Below are 23,353 nucleotides of genomic sequence, written 5' to 3'. Positions count from 1 at the left end.
TATGCTGCCTGTGACATCACTGTGTTTATTATCCCTATGCTGCCTGTGACATCACTGTGTTTATTATCCCTATGCTGCCTGTGACATCACTGTGTTTATTATCCCTATGCTGCCTGTGACATGACTGTGTTTATTATCCCTGTGCTGTGACATCACTGTTTATTATCCCTATGGTGCCTGTGACATCACTGTGTTTATCCCTGTGCTGCCTGTGACATCACTGTGTTTTTAATCCCTGTACGGTGACATCACTGTGTTTATTATCCCTGTGCTGTGACATCACTGTGCTTATTATGCCTGTGCAGTGACATCAGTTTATTATCAGTGTGCTGTGACATCATTGTTTATTTTCCCTGTGCTGTGACATCACTGTGTTTATTATCCCTATGCTGCCTGTGACATCACTGTGTTTATTATCAGTGTGCTGTGACATTACTGTGTTTATTATCCCTATGCTGCCTGTGACATTACTGTGTTTATTATCCCTATGCTGCCTGTGACATCACTGTGTTTATTATCCCTATGCTGCCTGTGACATCACTGTTTATTATCCCTATGCTGCCTGTGACATCACTGTGTTTATTATCCCTATGCTGCCTGTGACATCACTGTGTTTATTATCCCTATGCTGCCTGTGACATCACTGTGTTTATTATCCCTATGCTGCCTGTGACATCACTGTGTTTATTATCCCTATGCTGCCTGTGACATCACTGTGTTTATTATCCCTATGCTGCCTGTGACATCACTGTGTTTATTATCCCTATGCTGCCTGTGACATCACTGTGTTTATTATCCCTATGCTGCCTGTGACATCACTGTGTTTATTATCCCTATGCTGCCTGTGACATCACTGTGTTTATTATCCCTATGCTGCCTGTGACATCACTGTGTTTATTATCCCTATGCTGCCTGTGACATCACTGTGTTTATTATCCCTATGCTGCCTGTGACATCACTGTGTTTATTATCCCTATGCTGCCTGTGACATCACTGTGTTTATTATCCCTATGCTGCCTGTGACATCACTGTGTTTATTATCCCTATGCTGCCTGTGACATCACTGTGTTTATTATCCCTATGCTGCCTGTGACATCACTGTGTTTATTATCCCTATGCTGCCTGTGACATCACTGTGTTTATTATCCCTATGCTGCCTGTGACATCACTGTGTTTATTATCCCTATGCTGCCTGTGACATCACTGTGTTTATTATCCCTATGCTGCCTGTGACATCACTGTGTTTATTATCCCTATGCTGCCTGTGACATCACTGTGTTTATTATCCCTATGCTGCCTGTGACATTACTGTGTTTATTATCCCTATGCTGCCTGTGACATCACTGTTTATGACCCCTATGCTGCCTGTGACATCACTGTGTTTATTATCCCTATGCTGCCTGTGACATCACTGTTTATTATCCCTATGCTGCCTGTGACATCACTGTGTTTATTATCCCTATGCTGCCTGTGACATCACTGTGTTTATTATCCCTATGCTGCCTGTGACATCACTGTGTTTATTATCCCTATGCTGCCTGTGACATCACTGTGTTTATTATCCCTATGCTGCCTGTGACATCACTGTGTTTATTATCCCTATGCTGCCTGTGACATTACTGTGTTTATTATCCCTATGCTGCCTGTGACATTACTGTGTTTATTATCCCTATGCTGCCTGTGACATCACTGTGTTTATTATCCCTATGCTGCCTGTGACATACTGTGTTTATTATCCCTATGCTGCCTGTGACATCACTGTGTTTATTATCCCTATGCTGCCTGTGACATCACTGTGTTTATTATCCCTATGCTGCCTGTGACATCACTGTGTTTATTATCCCTATGCTGCCTGTGACATCACTGTTTATTATCCCTATGCTGCCTGTGACATCACTGTGTTTATTATCCCTATGCTGCCTGTGACATCACTGTGTTTATTATCCCTATGCTGCCTGTGACATCACTGTGTTTATTATCCCTATGCTGCCTGTGACATCACTGTGTTTATTATCCCTATGCTGCCTGTGACATCACTGTGTTTATTATCCCTATGCTGCCTGTGACATCACTGTGTTTATTATCCCTATGCTGCCTGTGACATCACTGTGTTTATTATCCCTATGCTGCCTGTGACATCACTGTGTTTATTATCCCTATGCTGCCTGTGACATCACTGTGTTTATTATCCCTATGCTGCCTGTGACATCACTGTGTTTATTATCCCTATGCTGCCTGTGACATCACTGTGTTTATTATCCCTATGCTGCCTGTGACATCACTGTGTTTATTATCCCTATGCTGCCTGTGACATCACTGTGTTTATTATCCCTATGCTGCCTGTGACATTACTGTGTTTATTATCCCTATGCTGCCTGTGACATCACAGTGTTTTTAATCCCTGTACGGTGACATCACTGTGTGTATTATCCCTGTACTTGGAGAGGAACGCTCAGAAGAGCAAGAAAAACAGCACGCTGCACTCTCGGCTGGTATTAAAATGTTTTATTAAAAATAAAAACAGGACAATCAGCTACGCATTTCATCAGGAGCCTGGTATTCCTCCTGTCCAGGGAGTGACTAGTGACCAGTGTGATATCCGTTTATTTTCCCCTATATAGTGACATCACTTTCAGAATTTTTCCTGTGCATTAGGCTACATGCACACGACCGTTGTGTGTTTTGCGGTCCACAAATCGCAGATCTGCAAAACACAGATGGCGTCCGTGTGCGTTCTACAATTTGCGGAACGGCACGGACAGCCTTTAATATAACTGCCTATTCTTGTCCGCAAAGCACGGACAAGAATAGGACAGGATACATATTTTTTTTACAGACCACGGATCGGAGCAACGGATGCGGACAGCACATGGAGTGCTGTCTGTATCTTTTGCGGCCCGATTGAAGTCAATGGGTCCCGGATCAAAACAACGGCCGTGTGCATGAGGCCTTAGGGAGATCAAAACAATCATCCTAAACTCGCTGCTAGAAGCAGACATGGTGGAGTAGGACTCCATCCTATTGCCTTTTTAGCACCATTTTACTAATAAGTGGTTTTCTGAGAAGGTAAAAAAGTTGTCATAATACAGTATATATTAAAATGAAAAGAAAGCAACTTCTCTGTTAAATCCACATCCTCAAATGTAGCACCCCTCCAGTGGTCCCTACATGCTGGTATACCCATGTGACCACTGACCTAATGGATCTTGTGCTGCACTGTTGAGGCCACGGTTTGGCTGCAGCAGTCATGTACTTGGTCTTGGAGGCAGTGAGGACCACTGGGCCAGTTAATAAAAGCTTTTTTTTTTTTTTTTTTACCTTAATTCCTAGTCAATTTTACACTAAACCCCCTTGAATTGCACCTGTACATGTGGAAGTCACCCTGCTTTCCCAGGCACCGAGGACCAGCTGAGGGGGAACAGAGCTGACAAGTCCTCCGCTTCCTGCTCTGCTGGGTAGTCACGTGACCGCGCACGTCACTTCTGACTTTAGAGCTGGTATTTTAGGGACTTTCCTGGGCTCCGACTTTCTCCCCTCCCATTATTTGCTTTTTACACTGCCTTCTCAGAACTGTTGCCCTTTTCTCCCTGTGCAGTTGTTTTTCCCCTAAAAATTTTCTTCCGAAACGCAGTCTGGTCACTGAGGGTCGTCATTGTCACCCGGGCTGCTCGCAGAGGCGCAGTTGAAGACGTTCCGGGCTGTAGGTGACCAGTCTTGGAAGTCTCCTCAATATTTTACTGGGGACATCTTTTGTGAACAGGTCTCTGTGCCTGTAGGCTGGCAGAAGTAAAGGGATTACCACATGTCCGTCTTTAAAATGGAGCCGTGTGAGTCTGTGAATATGGTAAGAGCCTTCTCTCCTTTGTAAGGGGTCAGCAATCTGTGGGACTACAACTCCCAGCTGCTGTGGGCTACCCTCCCCAGCAGAGCTGTGGAGCGGAGTGACACCATATTAGTTTATGGCACTTGTCAATGGGGCACACCTGTCTAAGCTGGTGCAGAAGAAATTGGTGTATTTTCCCCAGCAACCAATCAGATGCCAGCTCTCATTTCTAAGCAGCTCTTTAGAAATAAAAGCCTCAACCTGATTGGTGGCTGTGGCCTTTTCATGATACCATGGGTGGTATGGATTGTACGGTATTGCGTGATTGTCTACAGGTTATGCACGCTGCATGTGCCAAGGAGGGTTCCTGGATATCCTTAGTTTGGCACGCAGCATTTCCAGAACGTGGCGCTTGCTATGGCAATATCTGAAGCAGCTGTGATGTGTGATATATCGCTTTAGGAAATGACATGTAACACTCTGGCCCGCCCCTTTTTAAGCGATAAAAATGGCTGGCTTACAGCCTGTCATGTTGGAGTGCAGCAAATCGGTACATGTTCCTGTGTGTTTGCCCTGTCTGCAGTTTTGGGATTATTATAAATACCAGGAATTATATAGTCTACGTAAAAGGGGCTATTTAAAGGCGATACACCGGAGCGCTGGTGCAGGTGTCACAATCAGTGGCCCCTTATGTTCAAGCACAGTTTATATTTGGTTGTGCCAGGCAGGTAAGGAATTTAAGGCGTCATTTATCATATCTGCTACACCTGTTTTGTGGCGTAACCAATAAGAGGTTGCGTGCAGCATATTCAAGCATGTTCTTGTGACATTTGGTGAACCTCACCACTTTCTGAAGTGGAGTGAAAAGGATTACAGATTATGGGGTCATTTATCAAACTGGTGTGAAGTAGAACTGGTCTAGTTACCCATAGCAACCAATCAGATTCCACCTTTTATTTTTCACAGCTCCTTTGGAAAGTGAAAGGTGGAATCTGGTTGCTATGGGCAACTAAGCCAGTTATACTTTACACCAGTTTGATAAAGCTAACCCCCCATGTCTCCTTTATGATGTGCGACTTTTGAAAAAGTTACAACCCTGGTACGTTCCCTGACCACATTGCACTTTCGCCAAATGTAATAAAACCAAGCACAATCGTCATAACTTTGGCACAGCAACACAAACCAAAAACACCCCCCGAAGTTCATATGCTGAGGATTTGCCTTAGGCAGTATAGGATCTGCAGTGTAAGGCCTCATGCACACCACTGTATCCGTTTTGCATTCCCGCAAAACACAGATACTGGCCGTTCACCTCCTGCCTTATGTTAGAAATGCCTATTCTTGTCCAAATAGGCATTTTCGGCTCCGCCGAGGGGAGCTCGTCTTGGGCTCTGCAGTGTGCTCATTCCCGAGTGGAAAAGCTGCACCACAGAGTTCACACTTTGCAATGTTTAAAGGGACACTGACAGGCCCAATAACCATAATTAGCTATATATATCCATGCACAGGTCTTCTAATGTGCATTAAAAACATATAAGTCTAACCCCTGTCCACATTAGGAATACAGTAAACTCATGTTTTATAACCTGAAGTAATTGCTCTTCTTTCTGCCCAAGGGGCAGGGTTTCAGCTCCACTTGTGCCCAGCCAGCATCAGCCCAACTGCCGTTTTGAAGCGCCGCCCAGATCATCAATATTCACTTCGCTGGGCGGCTTCTGCAGTCCCCGACCTTCCGAGATCCGGCGCATGCCCAATAGAAAGCTATGGGTGCCGGGTGCATGCGCAGAAGCTGAAAGTGAGTCCGATGCCCATAGCTTTCTATTGGGCATGCGCCGGTTCTCAGAAGGTCGGGGACAGCAGAAGCCGCCCTGCTAAGTGAATATTGATGAGCTGGGCGGCGCTTCAAAACGGCGGTTGGGGCGCTGCTGGCTGGGCGCAAGAGAAGCTGAAATGTGGACAGGGGGGATACTTATATGTTTTTAGTGCACATTAGAAGACCTGTGCATGGATATGTACAGCTAATTATGGTTATTGGGCCTGTCAGTGTCCCTTTAAGGGGAATCTGTCACTAGCAATTTACCAATTCTTCTGATATGTAAATGACGCTGTAAGGAGCCTAGAGGGTCGTTATTCTTTCTCCACGGTGCCCAGGAACGCCCCTCTGAAGTGCCGTGCCCGCCTAAGTTTGAAAACTAATAACGCCTCCAAGTTCATCTAAATCGCCTCCCAGAGGCGCGGCTAAGTGCTCAACAACCCCCCCCCCCCCCCCGCCGCGCTCTGCAGCAAACACCCCGATCCTCCTCTCGCCAGCATCCCAAATCCCGCGCAGGCACAGTGCCGGCGATTGCCTGCGCTATGATAAGATGACTGATGGCACTGCACCTGCGCGGGATTTGGGATACCGGCGAGAGGAGGATCGGGGTGTTTGCTGCAGAGCGCGGCGGGGGGGGGGGGGGGGGGTTGTTGAGCACTTAGCCGCGCCTCTGGGAGGCGATTTAGATGAACTTGGAGGCGTTATTAGTTTTCAAACTTAGGCGGGCACGGCACTTCAGAGGGGCGTTCCTGGGCACCGTGGAGAAAGAATAACGCTCCTCTGGGCTCCTTACAGCGTCATTTACATATCAGAAGAATCAATTTTTGGAAGAAATGACAAGACTCACAATCAAAAGAACAACACAGATGGAAAACAGGTACTCTGTTAAACATGGATTCATGAAAAAAAAAAAATTGGTAAATTGCTAGTGACAGATTCCCTTTAAGGTGAAACCTGCAGCAAAATCTGAGGATTCACCATGGATTTCGACTTTGTTGAGTATGTTTGCATCCAGATACCAGCCATGATGGAAGAAAGAGAAGCATCATGGGAACAAAAGAAAACTGAAAAAATGGGGGTGGAATCCCCTTCACAAGCTGGTACTTGCCTGCTCCATACATAGAAGGTATACATTTTTCTTTAGGGACCTTCTTACTGATCATTACTTTACTACTTACAAGTAATACTTGTTTTAAAGGGGTTTTCCAGCATTGTGTGAATAAAGGTTAAAGGGATTTTCCCGTCGATGAAATATGTGCCCATCAGTAGTGTGCTGACTTTCCATATCTCCCATAAACTGAAGTGGAGAGGGCTGCATATGCTGTCTGAGAGCAGGGCAAACCAAAAATCTGTGGCCTATCTCATCAGAATTGGGACAGGAAATCTCTTTTAAGGGTCCATTCACACGTCCGTAGTGTATTGCGGATCCGCAATACACCTGGCCGGCACCCCCATAGAACTGCCTATTCTTGTCCGCTGGTTGCAGAGTGCAATTGCATTTGTGTTTTTGCGTTTGTATCTGTATTTCGCCATAGCAATCTGCACCTGCATAGGGTTGTGCTGACTGAACCCCCCACATTTTTTCTTTGTAGTATATATTGGAGGTGTGGCAATCTCCATGCAGTCATGCACACCTGACCAGTTAGTCTGCCCTGGAGGCTGGTTTTAAAGTCAGTATAAGGCCTCATGCACACGACCGTTGTTGTGTTCTGTGTCCGTTGTTCCGTTTTCCGTGTTCAATGGGTCCGTTGAAAACTCTGATAATGCACCGTTTTTCATCCGCGTCCGTGATCCGTGTTTTCAGTCCGTCAAAAAAATATGACCTGTCCTATTTTTTTCACGGACAACGGTTCGCGGACCCATTCAAGTCAATGGGTCAGTGAAAAAACACGGATGCACACAAGATTGTGATCCGTGTCTGTTTTTTTCCTATCATTTGCAGGGCAAACTTGACTTTTTTTCACTTTCCTTCATGTCTGGTGATCCTCCAAAAATCAAGGAAGGCACACGGAAACAAAAACGGAAACGGATCACGGAACAACGGAACTCCGTTTTGCGGACCGTGAAAAAATACTGTCGTGTGCATGAGGCCTAAAACTGAGTCTGCTTATATAGCACCTACCAGTAGCCATTTGGCTCCAGGAGAAGTATATAGTGGGCTCAGCATGCATGTTGGTACTTGTATCCCTGGATCCGATGAAAGCTGTAATGGCACCGGACAGGGTTAAAAGCAGAGTGTGGGGGGCGTGGCTTCGGCATGGCGGCGTGAGGACGCATGTAGGGAGAGCTCTGTGACCTGCCTCAGGAGAACTTGCACGGAACACCTTCCTAGCTGTCTTTTCTGGCCATGACTAAGGGGAGAAGATCGAGGAGTCAACCTGCGGTCCCCCCTGAACAATCCATCGGCCGTTTCCTCAGATCTACCCAGCAAGGAGGCTGGGAGTCTCCTGTAATGGCGGCCGCTTCTTCCTCGCTGCGGCCAGCGGCACAGCCGTTTTCACCAGCACAAGCATCGGAGCTCCCTCCCCCACGAGGACACCGCTTGAGTGAACAGATCCATACTCACTCAGCTCCGGCCTCCCAGCGTGACACCCGACCGGATCCTTCTCTGCGCCACGCTGCTCTGCATCAGCCGGATCCTCCAGGTACCGCCACTCAGGCTAGATCAGGGCCTGCTACCGACGGGAGCCTGCATGCCCGTGCCCCTTCCCCTCACCAGGCGGACAAGGCAACAAATGGGTCTACACAAGCCCAGGAGCGGTACAGTGCACACGCCAGCACTCCTATCGCTAGCCCCTCCAGGGATCCCACTGGGGGGTTGCCGCCATCTCTGAGGAATCCTAACCTCACTCAAGGCCACATGTTACCTGCCCCTGCTACTCAATCTCCCAGTCAAGATATACCTGCTATCTTCTCCTCGCTGACACAGCATCCAGAGGAGTCTCAGGGGTTCCCCCCACCCCCTTCCTCCATTGACCGCACGCTGGCAGAACTTTGGGAGATGGTGCGGGCGTTACCCACGAAATCCGATCTGGAGGTTCAAGTGTCTCGCATTGAGGCCAAGCAAGCCCAGTCCCTGCAGGCAGTCCGCACGGAGGTTCAACAATTGGACGACCGTCTGTCCTCGCTAGAACACGAACATGCAGCTACAGCCGCTGTGGTTCATTCTCACTCTGCGGCCATGTCTGCACATACCTCTCAATTGCAGGACTTTTCGTTACACCTTGACGACGTGGAGAATAGGGGCCGTCGAAACAACCTTAAGATCCGCAACATCCCGGAATCGGTCCCCAACGATCAGCTACACTCTGTCGTGGTCGACATTTTCAATTCAATCCTGGACGATCCTCCTCAAACTCAAATCGAGCTTGACAGGGTTCACAGAACCGCCGGACCCAGAAATCGTGACGTGGATAGGCCACGTGATGTCATCTGCCGGGTACACTTTTACGTTGTAAAGGAGCGTATCCTGCGCAAAGCCTGGGAAAAGAAGGACCTTTTCTATAAAGACATTCCGATTACTGTATTGCCTGATGTTTCTCGCCTAACCCTATCTATGCGGAGAATGGTGAGACCTCTGCTAGAAGCAATCAAAGAAGCAGGAGCATCATACCGTTGGGGTCACCCATTTCACATCATTGTCAGATATCCCGACGGTCAATCTATGCAAGTCCGCTCTCCGGCTGACCTTCAGGATTTATTCAGATTCCTTGACATCCGTCCATTCACGGTTCCAGATTGGACATTACCCTCCTTTTTACAGGATTTGCCTCAAGGTCTGGATTTCCCAAGACGATCAGCATCTCCTCTCTCGAGGCGCATATCTCCTGGCCGTTCCGGCTCATTCCGCGGTCACCTTTCCAGGCCCCGCTACCAGCCTCCACGGCGCCTTCCACCGTCTCCCCGCTGATCCTCCATTTTGATCCCTACTACTGAGACTTTCTGCCTGCATTGTTGAGCGGGTCTTCGCTCGGCAGTTCTTCATGTCTCTGTTCCTGAGCCGTTCCACCAATCTTTCCCACCTGGACTCCTGTCAGGGACTATGATGACTTCCACTCCGCGTCCCTTCATCTCCAGATGTTGTTTACAGTCTTGCGACTTGGGTTTTTGTTTTGCCTCTATGTTACCCCCCTGTGCTCCCTTCCTCTTACCTGTCTTTTAGGAGTAATATTTTGCATCTGTCCTCTCCCCTTTTCCCTGTCCATGCCACTCTACATTTTAGGAAGGGGTCTCCCAGGTGCAACATGTTCCGCCTCATGTTTAGGTCACTAGGTGTTCTCCTTATGATTAGGTTTCATCTTTTCCCCAAGCGCCATCCGTTCTACTTCCCCAACTAGGGCACTGTGGGTCCTTTCCTTAGTACTGTTTGGATAGGCCTCTCACAGTTACTATTGTTATAGCAGGTGCTACTGCTTATAGCAAGAACCCGTCCATTTTTTCTCCACTTCTCTTTCCTTTTTATCTTTTCCTTCCCTAGTCCCTTTTCCCTCCCTTTCCCTTGACAGCTCACTTCTCTCTCACGAAAATATTGTGTTCATTGTGCTCTGTAGGACTTGTTATTCAATATGTCTGATATTTTATTAGTCTCCCTTAATGTACAGGGTTTGAACCTGCCGGAAAAGAGATCTTCTCTCCTGCGTCTCCTTTGGAGAAAAAGAGCTCATGTGGCGTTTATCCAGGAAACTCATTTCCGCTCCTCTTCTACTCCAAGACTCTTCGATAGACGCTTCCCTCATGTTTACCACAGTTCGGACCCTGACTCTAAGACGAAAGGAGTCTCAATCCTTGTCTCCAACGCAATCTCCTGGGACCTGATTGATTCTCGCACTGATGGAGCTGGTAGGTACCTGTTTGTAAAGGGAAGGTTAGCCGGTACTTTAGTTACATTGGCGTCCGTTTATGCCCCTAACACAGGCCAGGTTAGTTTCCTGACCAAGACCCTTAGAGCCTTGGAGGATTTCACCGAGGGCCTCTTGATTCTCGGAGGTGACCTTAACATCGTATTGGATCCTCGCCTGGACTCCTCCAAGGGTCAAGTTTCTTATCCCCACTCCACCACTTCCAAGCTTAAAGAGCTCCTCTTCTCACAGCAACTTACAGACCCATGGCGCATTTTGTACCCGACATCTCGAGACTATACATTTTTTTCTCACCCTCACAATTCCTACTCCAGGTTGGATTATTTCCTTCTGAACCACGCTAGGCTAGACCTCCTCACTAGGGCGGAGATCGACCCAATAACCTTTTCGGATCATGCTCTGATCTCCATATCGCTCTCTTTTTCGTCCCACCAAGCCAGGGCCTGGCATTGGCAATTAAATGACTCGCTTCTACAAGACTTACAGGTCTCTTCTGAAATAAGGAAGGACCTGGCTGAGTATTTCGAGACTAACGTGGTTCCAGAGAGTGATCCCCTTACTATTTGGGAGGCCCACAAATGCTTTATTCGAGGCTCCTTTATAAAACTAGGTTCCCAGTTAAAAAAGGAAAGAGCAGCAAAAATAACTTCCCTCCTTTCACGCATCCACGTATTAGAGCAGCAGCACAAGCAGACCCTGGACTTGCAGTTGGGTGCCGAGCTCACACAACTCCGAGACCAGGTTCGTTCTCTTTGCCTCACAAGAGCAAAAGCGACCTTGGTCAAATGCCGTAGACACTATTACGAACATGGGAATAAACCGGGTAGAACCCTGGCCCGGGCTCTGCGGAAAACAAGGCTTTGCTCTTACGTTCCACATGTGTCTACTTCATCTGGCTCTAAGGTCTCCCTTCCGCGGGAAATAACTGAAGCATTTAGATCTTACTATCACACATTGTATAACTTGGAGGACTCCCATCAGTCTACCGTCCATGAAACAATGCCCTCATTGAGGACTTACCTAGAGTCCGCGGGCCTTGCTTCTCTCCCCCCGGAGGCCATTTCGACACTAGAGTCCCCCATATCATTGACTGAGTTACAGGCTGCTATTAAAGATTCCCAAGCGGGGAAGGCTCCTGGTCCAGATGGACTCACGCTACCCTACTATAAACAATTTGGGGACGTTTTATCCACTCATTTTTTAGCTGCCTTTAACTCATTTGATACGACCCGTTCTCTCCCTAATGATACCCTTAGAGCACACATTACAGTCGTCCCCAAGGAAGGGAAGGATCCGACACAATGCCACAGCTACCGTCCCATCTCTCTCATTAATGTGGACCTCAAACTGTTCTCGAAAATACTTGCTTCACGCCTCCTGCCTCATCTCCAAAAATTAATCCATCTAGACCAAACTGGGTTTTTACCCTTGAGGGAGGCCCGGGACAATACGACGAGAGCAATAAACATGATTTACCAGGCTGTTACTTCTAAGACCCCGTCATTACTCCTGTCAACTGATGCCGAAAAGGCTTTTGACAGGGTTAATTGGAAATTCATGTTTGCAACCCTTCGTCATATTGGACTAGGTGAGAAGATGATGTCCAGAATTATTAATCTTTACTCCAACCCCACGGCAGTTGTCAAAGTGAATGGCCAATTTTCCTCGCCCCTGTCCATCCGCAATGGAACGAGACAGGGTTGCCCCCTTTCCCCTCTAATATTTGTTCTATGCCTAGAACCGCTTCTATGTCACATTAGGGGGAACCCCGATATTGCTGGTTTACAGATACTTGGGACCTCACATAAAGTCGCAGCCTACGCTGATGATCTTCTATTTTTCCTCACCAACCCGAGGGTTACCATCCCAAACCTGATGAGGGAGCTCAAAATATACGCCCACCTTTCGAACTTTAAGATTAATTATCAGAAATCTGAAGCCTTAAACATTAATCTCCCGTCTGCCACGGTCACGTCGATTGCCGAGAACTTCCCCTTTAGATGGGCACGCTCGTCTCTAAAGTACCTTGGAATATTCTTGACCCCCACACTCTCTGACCTTTACCAGGTTAACTACCCGCCTCTTCTCCAGGCCATAAAGTCTGACCTAGATAGGTGGCATAAAGGCACGTTTTCATGGTTTGGTAGGATTTCTATCTTTAAAATGAACATATTACCAAAAATCCTCTACTTCTTTCAAGCCCTTCCGGTCCATATTCCTAGACTCTTTTTTCACAATCTCTTGAAGATATTGTCTCAATTTATTTGGGCCGGCAAACCGTCCAGGATTGCTAGGTCGATACTTTTTCGGCCTAAACTGGAAGGTGGACTAGGGCTACCTGACTTTATTTCATACCACAGAGCATCTCACCTCCTCAGAATTGTAGACTGGTGTCGACACAAAGCCTATAAACAATGGATCTCGGTCGAACAATCTTTTCTGTCCACTCCTCTGCCTGCTACTCCATGGTTAGACACCTACATACCGCTTGATGCTCGTTTACACCCAACCATAGGTCCCTCACTGAAGGTCTTCTCCTCCATTCAGAATCACCCCAATATCTCTCCTTTCCCCTCTCCTATGTTCCCTCTTTTGGGTAATCCACAATTCCCCCCGGGGTTGGAACAAGGTCCCTTTCGAACTTTGGTAAACTGCAACAAATTCAGGGCCCATCATTTGATCGCCTCGAATTTGTGGCTTTCCCCCCAACAAGTCTCGGAGATGTCGGGTATCCCTACCATTAACCCCTGGCAGTCTCGTCAACTTAAACACTTCATGGCTACTCTCCTTCCGGCAGAGTCCTATGTCCGTGAAAAAACTGACTTTGAGTTTCTATGTGACCAATCAGGTGTGTCGCGCCGCACCCTTTCTCGAATGTACTACCTACTACTCACTCCGGCCAATCAACCCCCTCCTAACTTTATCTCCCAATGGGAAGCGGATATAGATTCCACACTTTCATCGGAACAGAGACTAAGGCTGTACACATGCGTTCACAAAACATCTATTGCCAGCAATGTTCAGGAGGCTGGTTTCAAACTGATGTCCCGTTGGTATAGGGTCCCTACTAGACTTCACTCCATTTTTCCGCATACCTCGCCTTTATGTTGGTGTTGTGGCTCGGAGAGAGGCACTATCCTACACACATTCTGGAGCTGTCCTTGTCTCTCCGGTTTTTGGGACTCGGTCTGGTCAATTACATCTAAATTCACCACATATACTCTCCCTAAAACACCGGGGTTCTTCCTACTCCATCAGTGCGAGATTCCTCTCTCCTCCTACAAAAGGTCTGTGGTTAGACATCTGGTGAACGCTGCAAGAGCTTGTATTCCGTCTCTCTGGAGGCAACCAACTGTTCCCTCTGTTTCCATGTGGATCAACAAAATCCAGGAGACCATGAGAATGGAAGATCTCACCTCTACATTAAGGTGCACTGAGAAGAGGTTTACTAAAACTTGGAGCCATTGGATGGAGTTCTATGATTCAGCAGAATGCAGGACGCTTCTAGCACAGCCGTGAGAGTGAGGTCTGTTGTTGCCTTTCCGCTCCCTCTTCCCCCCCCCCCTTTTTTCCCTTTCTTTAATTACTTCATCTTTTCCCCCCTTTGTTCTTTTTCTTTACTTTTTTCTCATTTCCATCATTTGTCTGTCTGTGACCTAGATTGCTCATATTGTTCCACATATGCCGGTGTAGTAACCCATTGGGTACTCGGCCTCTTCGCTTAACAGTTGTCATTTGTTACAATTTCATTCTACTCTGCGATATCAGTTCATTCTCTGTTTTATGACTGCACTGATCCTTGGTACTTGGAAATGAAAATGAAAATGAAAACTTAAATAAAGAATTTACAAAAAAAAAAAAAGCAGAGTGTGCTTGGCGTGCATGCTGTACCTATACTCCCTGGACTTTGTGTGGCTGTCATGGCCCATAACAGGTAGGAACTAGTGTTAGGGACCACTCATTAAGGCGACCTTGACGTGGTGAGTGGCTTATTATGCTTTGGCAAAAATGTACACCAATGCCTCATTCAACATCCAGCATAAAGGCAGGGCAGAGTGCTGGTTGCAGAGTGCGATTGCATTTGTGTTTTTGCGTTTGTATCTGTATTTTGCCATAGCAATCTGTTTTTTCTTTAAGAATAGGACATGCTCTTATTTTTCCGGAGCTGCGGCTGGAAGATCGGGGCCGCGCTCCAGAAATGCGTATAGCACACTGTGTGCTCTCCGCATCCATTCCTGCCCCATTGAGAATGAATGGGTCGCACCCGTTCCGCAATTTGCGGAACGGATGCGGACCCATTCTACGGATGTGTGAATGGACCCTAATCAAGAAAAAGTAAAAGCAGCGCCGGCACCTGACTCGATTAGTTTTTACTCCGCTTTGACTTCTGTTTCAAGGCATAAAAGATAGTAAATGAGTCGGTCCCAGTGCCCTGTCTGGCCCCCCTCACTCCCTCATCACTACCAAGTGGAAAGCACGGCCAAAAGGTGCCCATGCAACTAAATATTTAATATAAAAAAATTCATAAAATGGGGTATTGAGACTTTTCTTAGGCAAGGGTTACACTGCAAATTTTTGTAGCTCGACTGATTGATTTTTAACTAATAAACTATAGCTGCAGTCCAAAATATTTCATTCAATTGAACGCAGTGGACTGTAGTAGGGATCGACCGATATAGATTTTTAGATTTTTTAGGGCGGATACCGATAATCTGTAAACTTTCAGGCCGATAGCCGATAATTTATACCGATATTCTGTCAATTTTCATTAAAAAAAATAAATAAAAAATTCCTATACATATCTACTGAAAATGAATATGTTTATTGTTAACGTGTTTTTTTTTTTTGTTTTTTTTTAGGGACTAGAACCCTTGTCCTATTCACCCTGATAGATCTCTATCAGGGTGAATAGGACTTCACACTGTCCCTGCTGCTCTGTGCTTTGTGCACACAGCATTAGAGATGTTACCATGGCAGCCAGGGCTTCAATAGCGTCCTGGCTACCATGGTAACCGATCGGAGCCCCAGGCTTACACTGCTGGGGCTCCGATCGAAACTTCCACTGAGGAGGAGGGGAGAGGGGACCCTATGGCCACTGCCACCAATGAATAATACTGGGGGGGGAGGCACACTGCGCCACCAATGAAGATAACTCTGTCATTAAATCATATATAGGAGGCGGGAGCTGGCTGCAGAATCACATACCCGGCTCCCGACCTCTATGGCAAGTAGCTGCGATCTGCGGTAGTTAACCCCTCAGTTGCAGTGTTCACAGCCCCTCCTCTTGTCCTCCCTCCTCTTATTGGTGGCAGTGGCACAGGGGGGAGGGAGACACTGCTTCCTTCTCCCCTGTGCTGCTGAGGAAGCACGGAGAGCGCTGTCAGCAGTGCAATCTGTGTTCCCGATACGTTATCGGAATATCGACAAACTAGATGCCGATAACGTTCAAAATCCGGAATATTGGCCGATAATATCGGTAAAACCGATAATCAGTCGATCCCTAGACTGCAGCTGTAGTTCAATAGTTAAAGGGTTTAGTTAAAGTCCATCCCCTATAAAAGGGGTTGGATAACCCCTTTTAAATTAGTTGCGCTACAAAATGCCGCAGTGTAGCCCAGGCATTATGCCAAAAGCTGGCATAACCACCCTTTGTGTTTTGATTCCTCCTCATTTCTACCATTATCGGCTATTTTCATTCATCTTGTCTATGTCTATTTAGACAGCGCAGCACTAATTGCCCAGCCGCACCTGTAATTGGTGTCTGACACCTGTGGCATTTAGACCTGAGCCACATGCAGATCCCGCTGCCAGCGTCGCTTCATGTATGGTTAGCGATTATTCTGTGAGAAAAATGAAAATGAAAAAGATCCATTTTATCTTAGCACCAGTTCTCAGTTTGCATCAGTTTCGTCAGGTTTTAGTTATTTTTGACTGGAGAAAAAGTACAACAGGAAGGACAAAAATAACTGAAACCTGGGGGAACTGATGCAAAATGAGCACAACTGATGGTTAAAGGGGATGTGTCACTTCAGCAAACCGCATTTATCATGTAGAGAAAATGAATACAAGCCACTTCCTACTGTACTGTGATTGTCCATATCGCTTCCTTCCCTGGCTGGATTTATTTTCCCATCAGAGTATACCCTGCTCGTTTCCATGGTTACGACCACCCTGCAAGTGATCTGGCCGATTTCCGGCATAAATGCCGGGTTTTGGCTGGACAAAAACTGTTGTATGCAGCATTTTTGTGGCCAGCCGGCATTTGTGCCGGATCAAGCAGCCAGATCTCTGAAATGGATATATGAGCGCAGCCTCAGGGTCGTATGCTGTCCGCAAAAATGCGGATCCGTTTTTTTGCGGACAGTTCAGCATGTCCGCAAAAAATGGATTGCATTCCGTTTTTTTGCTGATCCATAGACTTCAATAGGGCCATGTCCTGATTTTAACTGACAAGTATAGGATATGTTTCATTTTTTTTTTTTTTGAGCCGTGCAATGGAAGAAAAGGGCCCCATAGAAGTGAATAGGACCGCATTCACACGTCCGTTGTTTCTTTCCTGATCTGTTCAATTTTTTGCGGAACAGATCTGGACCAGTTCTGTACCCATTCATTTTCAATGGTTCCTGAAAAAAAATCAGACATTGAGCTGTCCGATTTTTTTCAGGACCCATTGAAAATGAATGTTTTTTTTTTTGCTTACTTATAATCCCTACACTGCGATTTATGGCTACATGATCTAATTAATCATTTTGGTCCTGTAGATTTTGTTAAAAACATGCTTTTAAAATATGCAAATTACCTTGCTACCAGCAAGTAGGGCTGGAAGTGTACAGGGATATGCTTTCTGCTCAGATTCAACCGCAGCAAGGTTGATTGGATGACACTTCACAGTACAGATGGACAGTGACCCAAAACATACTGCAAATTAGGCCTGCACAATATATTGCCAAAGCAATCGCAATTAATCGCCATATCGCAATCGCCAAATGGCCGACCCAAAAATGCTGCAATTATATTACCATATTTTTCGCTTTATAAGATAAACTTTTTCCCCCCCAAAAGTGGGGGGAAAATGGCAGTGCGCCTTATAAAGCGATGGTTGACTTTTTACGTGGTTGACATGGATGTATCGCCGGCCGCTATGTTGGTAATATACTTTATTAAAGCATTTTTAATGGACTTTTCCCTCCCTAAAGCATCCCTTTCCCTGTGCGCTTAAAATTCACTTTTCTGCCCACCGCTGAGCGGTGTACGGAGTACTCCGTTCCCCCCCCCCCCCCGAAGTTTACTAAATGTTGGCATAGCACATGGGTACCCTGTAATCATCTGCTATGCCAAGATTAGCTTCGCTAAGATAAAAGCTAACATGCAGGACTTAGCAAAGCTTAGCAAATCAGGCACAGGCTGTAGCCCGCTCCGCTCAGCTAATCCTGGCAAAGCACATGGTTACAGGGTACCCATGTGCTATGCCAGCATTTAGTAAACATCCGGGGGGGCCACGGGCAGGAGCAGCAAAGTGTGCTCCTGTCCGTACTCCCTGCGCTGCGGCCCCATTGAGAAACTAGAAACTCTATATTCCGTACACCACTGAGAAGTCAGCAGTGGGCAGAAAAGAGGATTTTAAGCGCACAGGGAAAGGTTCGCTTTAGGGGAGGAAAAGTCTATAAAAAATTCAAAATGCCTTAATAAAGTATATTACAAAATAAAGTGTTATTAGGGCACTAGGGACATTTCGCTAAAAACTTAAATCAAAAGTTTAGTTACTCTTTAAAGGAAATGTTCCACCAAAAATGTTTTCTGCCAGTGAAGTCCAGATAGCAGCAAAACAGCTTTATTTTTTCCTAATCTGTTTTTATTTTCTCACTACAGATTTTTTACTCTATTTCCTGAACATGATTATGGGAGCGTCCATCTTGCTGGCGCTGTTCTTAATAGTGTTTACACAGCATTAAAAAATTTGCTTTACGCCAACCCCATGGTCCATAGACACAATGGTCTGGAGGGGACCTCATTGACCTCTATGAGAGAGTCTTCTGGGCATGCTCTGTGACCTGTGCAGAGGTCAATGTACAAGGAAGGAATAGATAAGCTTTGACAATCACCTGTTGTGAATGATGGATCCTGCCTTAGGGTACTTTCACACTAGCGTCAGGACGGATCCGACAGGCTGGTTCAAAGAAGGTAGCACAGCAGCATATCCAGTGTGACTTTTATTGGGGACCAGAGTGCACACACAAATACGACGTTTCAGCTACGCAGTAGCCTTTCTCAAATACTCTTAGCTGAAACGTCGTATTTGTGTGTGCACTCTGGTCCCCAATAAAAGTCACACTGGATATGCTGCTGTGCTACCTTCTTTGAACCGTCTATGTCCATGGGACGGCGTTGGATTGGCTGTCCCTCTACGGCTGGTGCATTCCATACAGGCCATAAGGTCCATTTTTGTGCTGCTCTACAACTATTTTTATTACTGCTTCCAATATTTATGGCCCTGATTACATATAACTTGAGAAAGGCTCTAGTTCAGATTGAGAATGAAGAGGGAGAAGCTGATTTACGGTATATAGGGACAGTATAAATGAGCCTGATGCCGGGTTTACATGTGGCCCTTATCTGGCTGATTATCCCTAATGGATGTTATAACAGACGCTCTTTCCCAATAATTGGCCCATGTAAATGTGCAGCAGATCACCTGATGAATGAACCATAAACTGGTTTTGGGCAGCCCATAGCAGGCTGCGATGGGGGCGAGCCTCACTAGCATCACGGGTGACCCTAGGGAGTCTCATCCCCATCATGGCCTGCTATTTGCTGCTCCCTCATCACTGGGTGTTTTGTGCGACAGGGAGATGCAGATGTGCGTGGATCAGGAGCGACTCGGGTGCAGGAGAGCGGTGTAAGTATCACCTATATGAGGTTCTCTCATGACACAAAACCCACTTATCGCACAGTACCAACACGGCAATTTAACCTGAATACCAATCTAGTATATATTCCATGTACTTTATCATTTAGCTATAATGGTCTGCCTACAGTCAGTGTACTGCCTGTGCTGTCCATAGCGCGCCCTGCACTGATGAATGGCAGGAAAAGTAAATCTGCATATCGGTACACCATCGACTTTTTCCAGGGCACTGGCGCCCACAGAGAGCTGCCTCTGGCACCGTGCCATAGGTTCGCCACCACTGTTATAGTGGTTTTGTAACCACTTTAAGAATACAGCTACACGACGCAGCCAGGTTCGCAGAGTAGCGGTGATCCTATAGAAATGAATTGGATTGCCATTCGCAAAAAATCCAGCAGTGTTGGATTTCTTGCAACTGGCGGACAAATCCTATTTATTTCTATGGGATTACCGCTACTCTGCGAACCTGCCCTCGAACAGTGTCGCTGTGTAGCCGGACCGAGCTGCCCAGGCATAGCGTGTGGCAATAACCGCACATGGTTTTTACTACAGTGAATATAGGTTAAGCACACAAAAACCCTTTGCTTCATTTGTACTTGCTATATGTTATTTTCTAGAATTTTTGGTGAGTGTTTAAAAATAAATAAATCATGTCACTATATTTAAAAAAATTGAAATCATCTTCCAGTTTTCAAACTGGGGCCAAAAATATGTATTTTCAGAGCAGGTACATGGGTCATAGACACAATGGTCAGGAGGGGACCTCATTGGAGAGGGAGCGCTTTCTAGGCATGCTCTGTGACCTGTGCAGAGGTCAGGAGGGAGCTGATATCATGTGTTATCTACATAGAGGTGATGCTTTCATTGCAATTCTGCCTGTGGTGATAATGACAATAGCTGCTGAAAAGTTACCTGTACAGAGCAGTCTCACCTGGACAGCACCAGCGACTCCTGAAGGACACCCCTCTTCAGTTACGCTAGGGTTACACTAGCATTAGGAGATCAGGCGTTCTGACATCAAACCGCATCATGCAGCAGTATTATGCCATAAAGAGGCCAGATCACACTATAGTCAGTGGGGATCTGGCAGTTCCCGGCATTATCTCCAGCAGGTAGATCTGTAATGATCCCGTTGTGTCAGTGATGAGATCGCCTTACTGGACAGACCCTGGAAATCCCATGGCTCGTCTTATGAGAACCTGACTCACTCATGAACTTCTTACAAATGTTTTGAGGAAGAAGAGCACCCAGCAGTCTCGCATCTCTGTGGTTCATGAGCGCTCCGTTTTTTCTTTTTCTTTTCTTCTAACTGGTGATTCCCTTAATTCAGCAAGAGTAAGCAGTCAGCCATAATCAATCCTCTAGCTGCATCCTGTAACATTATCCTAGAGCACCTGTTAGAGCAGGTTTACAATGTTAGCCTTATGTATTTGTATGGAGGTATGAGCAGTCTTCTTCTGCTTTACTTTCCAGATCTTGCTGACCAACTGTTTTTGTCACTACACAAAAGCTATTATTATTATAATAATTTTATACACTGATATGGTGTATATTCTACACCACTTTACAGACATTTTCCTCACTTGCTGTCCCCAGTGGGGCGTTCCCTATCAGTATGCCTTTGGAGTTTGGGAGGAAATCCACGCAAATACGGGGAGAACATACAAATGTTGTCCTTGGTTGGATTTGAACCTTAGCATTGTTGTCCTTGGTTAGCATTGGTGGCACCAGTGCTAACCACTGAGCCACCGTGCGGAAGCTGCAGACACCAGGCGCGGTCCACTTTAAAGAATTCAGGCTGAATGGACATGCAAACCCATGCTGTGCCACAGTAATCAGACATGTACCAGAGCTGCTCTTCACGATCCAATCTAATGTATACTCTTTTATATCTCTCCCAACAGCTTATTCACAATGGGGATCTTGATGAAAATGGATTTGGTTATTCACAGTTACTGGAAAACCCTGATCCTGATTCGGATATTCGTAAGTTATGAAATCTCCTCGCCTGTAGATGTCACTTATTGATGTCCTGTTTGGGCTTGATGCACATCTCTACATAGCACCCGTATCACAGTACAAAAGCTATGCTCCACTATATTAGCTTGTATTCTGCAGCCGAGGCACTGAAAATCATAAGCCTACGGCAACATCAATTCCATGAGAAGAAACTATAATGCCTCTTAAAATCCTGTGCTTTATTGAATATCCATAATAACAGGAATTGTAGTCTGCAGTCTACACATTATAGCACCTATAGATTTCATTGGACTTACTGTACCGCCATATACCTCCAATGGAGCATGCTGTGGCATTGTAAGTGATATCAGAATACTGCGCCACACTTGCTGAAAAGAGGGTGGGCCCAGCACATTTACCATCATTTGCACCAGTTTTCTGACGCAAATGAAGGCAGAAATCTACGGCAGCTATGAGATTTCAGTCTGGCTGCTGGAGGATGCACCTAATTTATGACCAGGCATGCACCTCATCATAGATTAGATGCATCTTGTGGCCAAGAATAGGCCATTGTTGTATATTTTGCGGAACGGACCTATGGATGCAGAAAGAACCCGGATAATCCATGTGCTTTCCGCATCTGTGATGACTGGATGGTTCCCCATGAACTGCTGTCATAAAAAGACACATAAAATGACACACATCTCTGCCGGAGTAAGGCTGAGTTCACACGAGCGTGACAGATTTGGTCCGGATGCGTTCAGGGTGCGTTCAGTTAAACTCGCACCATTTTGCAAGCAAGTTCAGTCAGTTTTGGCTGCAATTGCGTTTAGTTGTTCAGTTTTTTCCGCGCGGATGCAATGCGTTTTGATGCATTTTTCACGCGCGTGATAAAAAACTGAATGTTTACAAACAACATCTCCTAGCAACCATCAGTGAAAAACGCATTGCATCCGCACTTGCTTGCAGATGCAATGCGTTATTAACGCAGCCCCATTCACTTCTATGGAGCCAGGGCTGCGTGAAAAACGCAGAATATAGAACATGCTGCGATTTTAAAGCATTGCAGAAGTGATGCATGAAAAAAAATGCTCATGTGCACAGCCCCATTGAAATGAATGGGTCAGGATTCAGTGCAGGTGCAATGCGTTCACCTACTGCATTGCACCCGCGCGGAAATCTCGCCCGTGTGAACTCAGCCTAAAGCAGCCTTTGAAGTGCAGGATTCTGTGTATTGTAGTCCTATTTTGAAGAGGTGCTTGTAAACCATCCACTTCCAAGTAGTATTCCCTGCCAACATTTAGAATGCATTAGTCTGTTAGTCTCCTGATCCAGTCTGGTGCCATAACGCTGTGCTCGGCAGTGTCCCTCAGCGCCATAGACTGGGAATGGTGTCACTCAATGTACTTTTTGTCTCATTCCAGAAAATGGTCCTTATTTGGCAATCATTGAACAACCCAAACAGGTAAGCACATTATGTTCCTAAGGCAAAGGAATTACCAGCGACGTTTAGCTACAGTTACTGCTGCACAAGGGGTCCCGCCAAATACTTCACATACTTTTAGCACTGAGACATAAAATTGGATCATTTTCCTCAAATGAATCACCAAGTCAAATATTTTTTTATTTGTTTAATTTTGTTATCTTTGGCAACGTTTAGCGACATGTGTGAAAATCTGACGTTGTTTTATGTCAAATTTATGCAGAAATTTAGAAAATACTGTATGGGTCACAAAGTTTTAAGCACCAATGTACCTACTTTTAGTGCATTAGATCAGACATTTGAATTTAAAATGTGCTATAGAGACATCCCCTTGTGTTCAGACATGTAATGTACAGAGATTTTTATTTATTTTTTAAAAACTCAAATCAACAAGCGGAGGTTAAAGAGGTATTTCTGATTTTACCTATTGATGACCTATCCTCTGGCACCCCCATGATCAGCTGTAGAGGGCTCCGTATAGCGGCTGTGCAGCTTTGTCCCATACCAGTGA

The 23,353-nt window shown here is 46.0% G+C and overlaps 1 protein-coding gene across 1 annotated transcript in view; it reads left to right on the top strand.

Annotated features, from left to right (window-relative positions):
* The first annotated feature begins 3,503 nt into the window (after positions 1 to 3,503).
* The window catches only part of NFKB2 (nuclear factor kappa B subunit 2), a 62,066-nt gene continuing 42,216 nt past the window's right edge, over positions 3,504 to 23,353 (top strand). The window contains exons 1-3 of the mRNA XM_044297457.1: positions 3,504 to 3,844; positions 21,305 to 21,386; positions 22,784 to 22,824. Coding sequence (XP_044153392.1) covers positions 3,803 to 3,844; positions 21,305 to 21,386; positions 22,784 to 22,824 — 165 coding nt within the window. The 5' untranslated portion in view covers positions 3,504 to 3,802. The remainder of the gene's footprint in view (positions 3,845 to 21,304; positions 21,387 to 22,783; positions 22,825 to 23,353) is intronic.

This window comes from Bufo gargarizans, chromosome 6, assembly GCF_014858855.1.
Source record: "Bufo gargarizans isolate SCDJY-AF-19 chromosome 6, ASM1485885v1, whole genome shotgun sequence".
NCBI lineage: Eukaryota > Metazoa > Chordata > Amphibia > Anura > Bufonidae > Bufo > Bufo gargarizans.
Note: the sequence above shows the minus strand (reverse complement) of the source record. Positions and strands in the feature narration are given on the sequence as shown.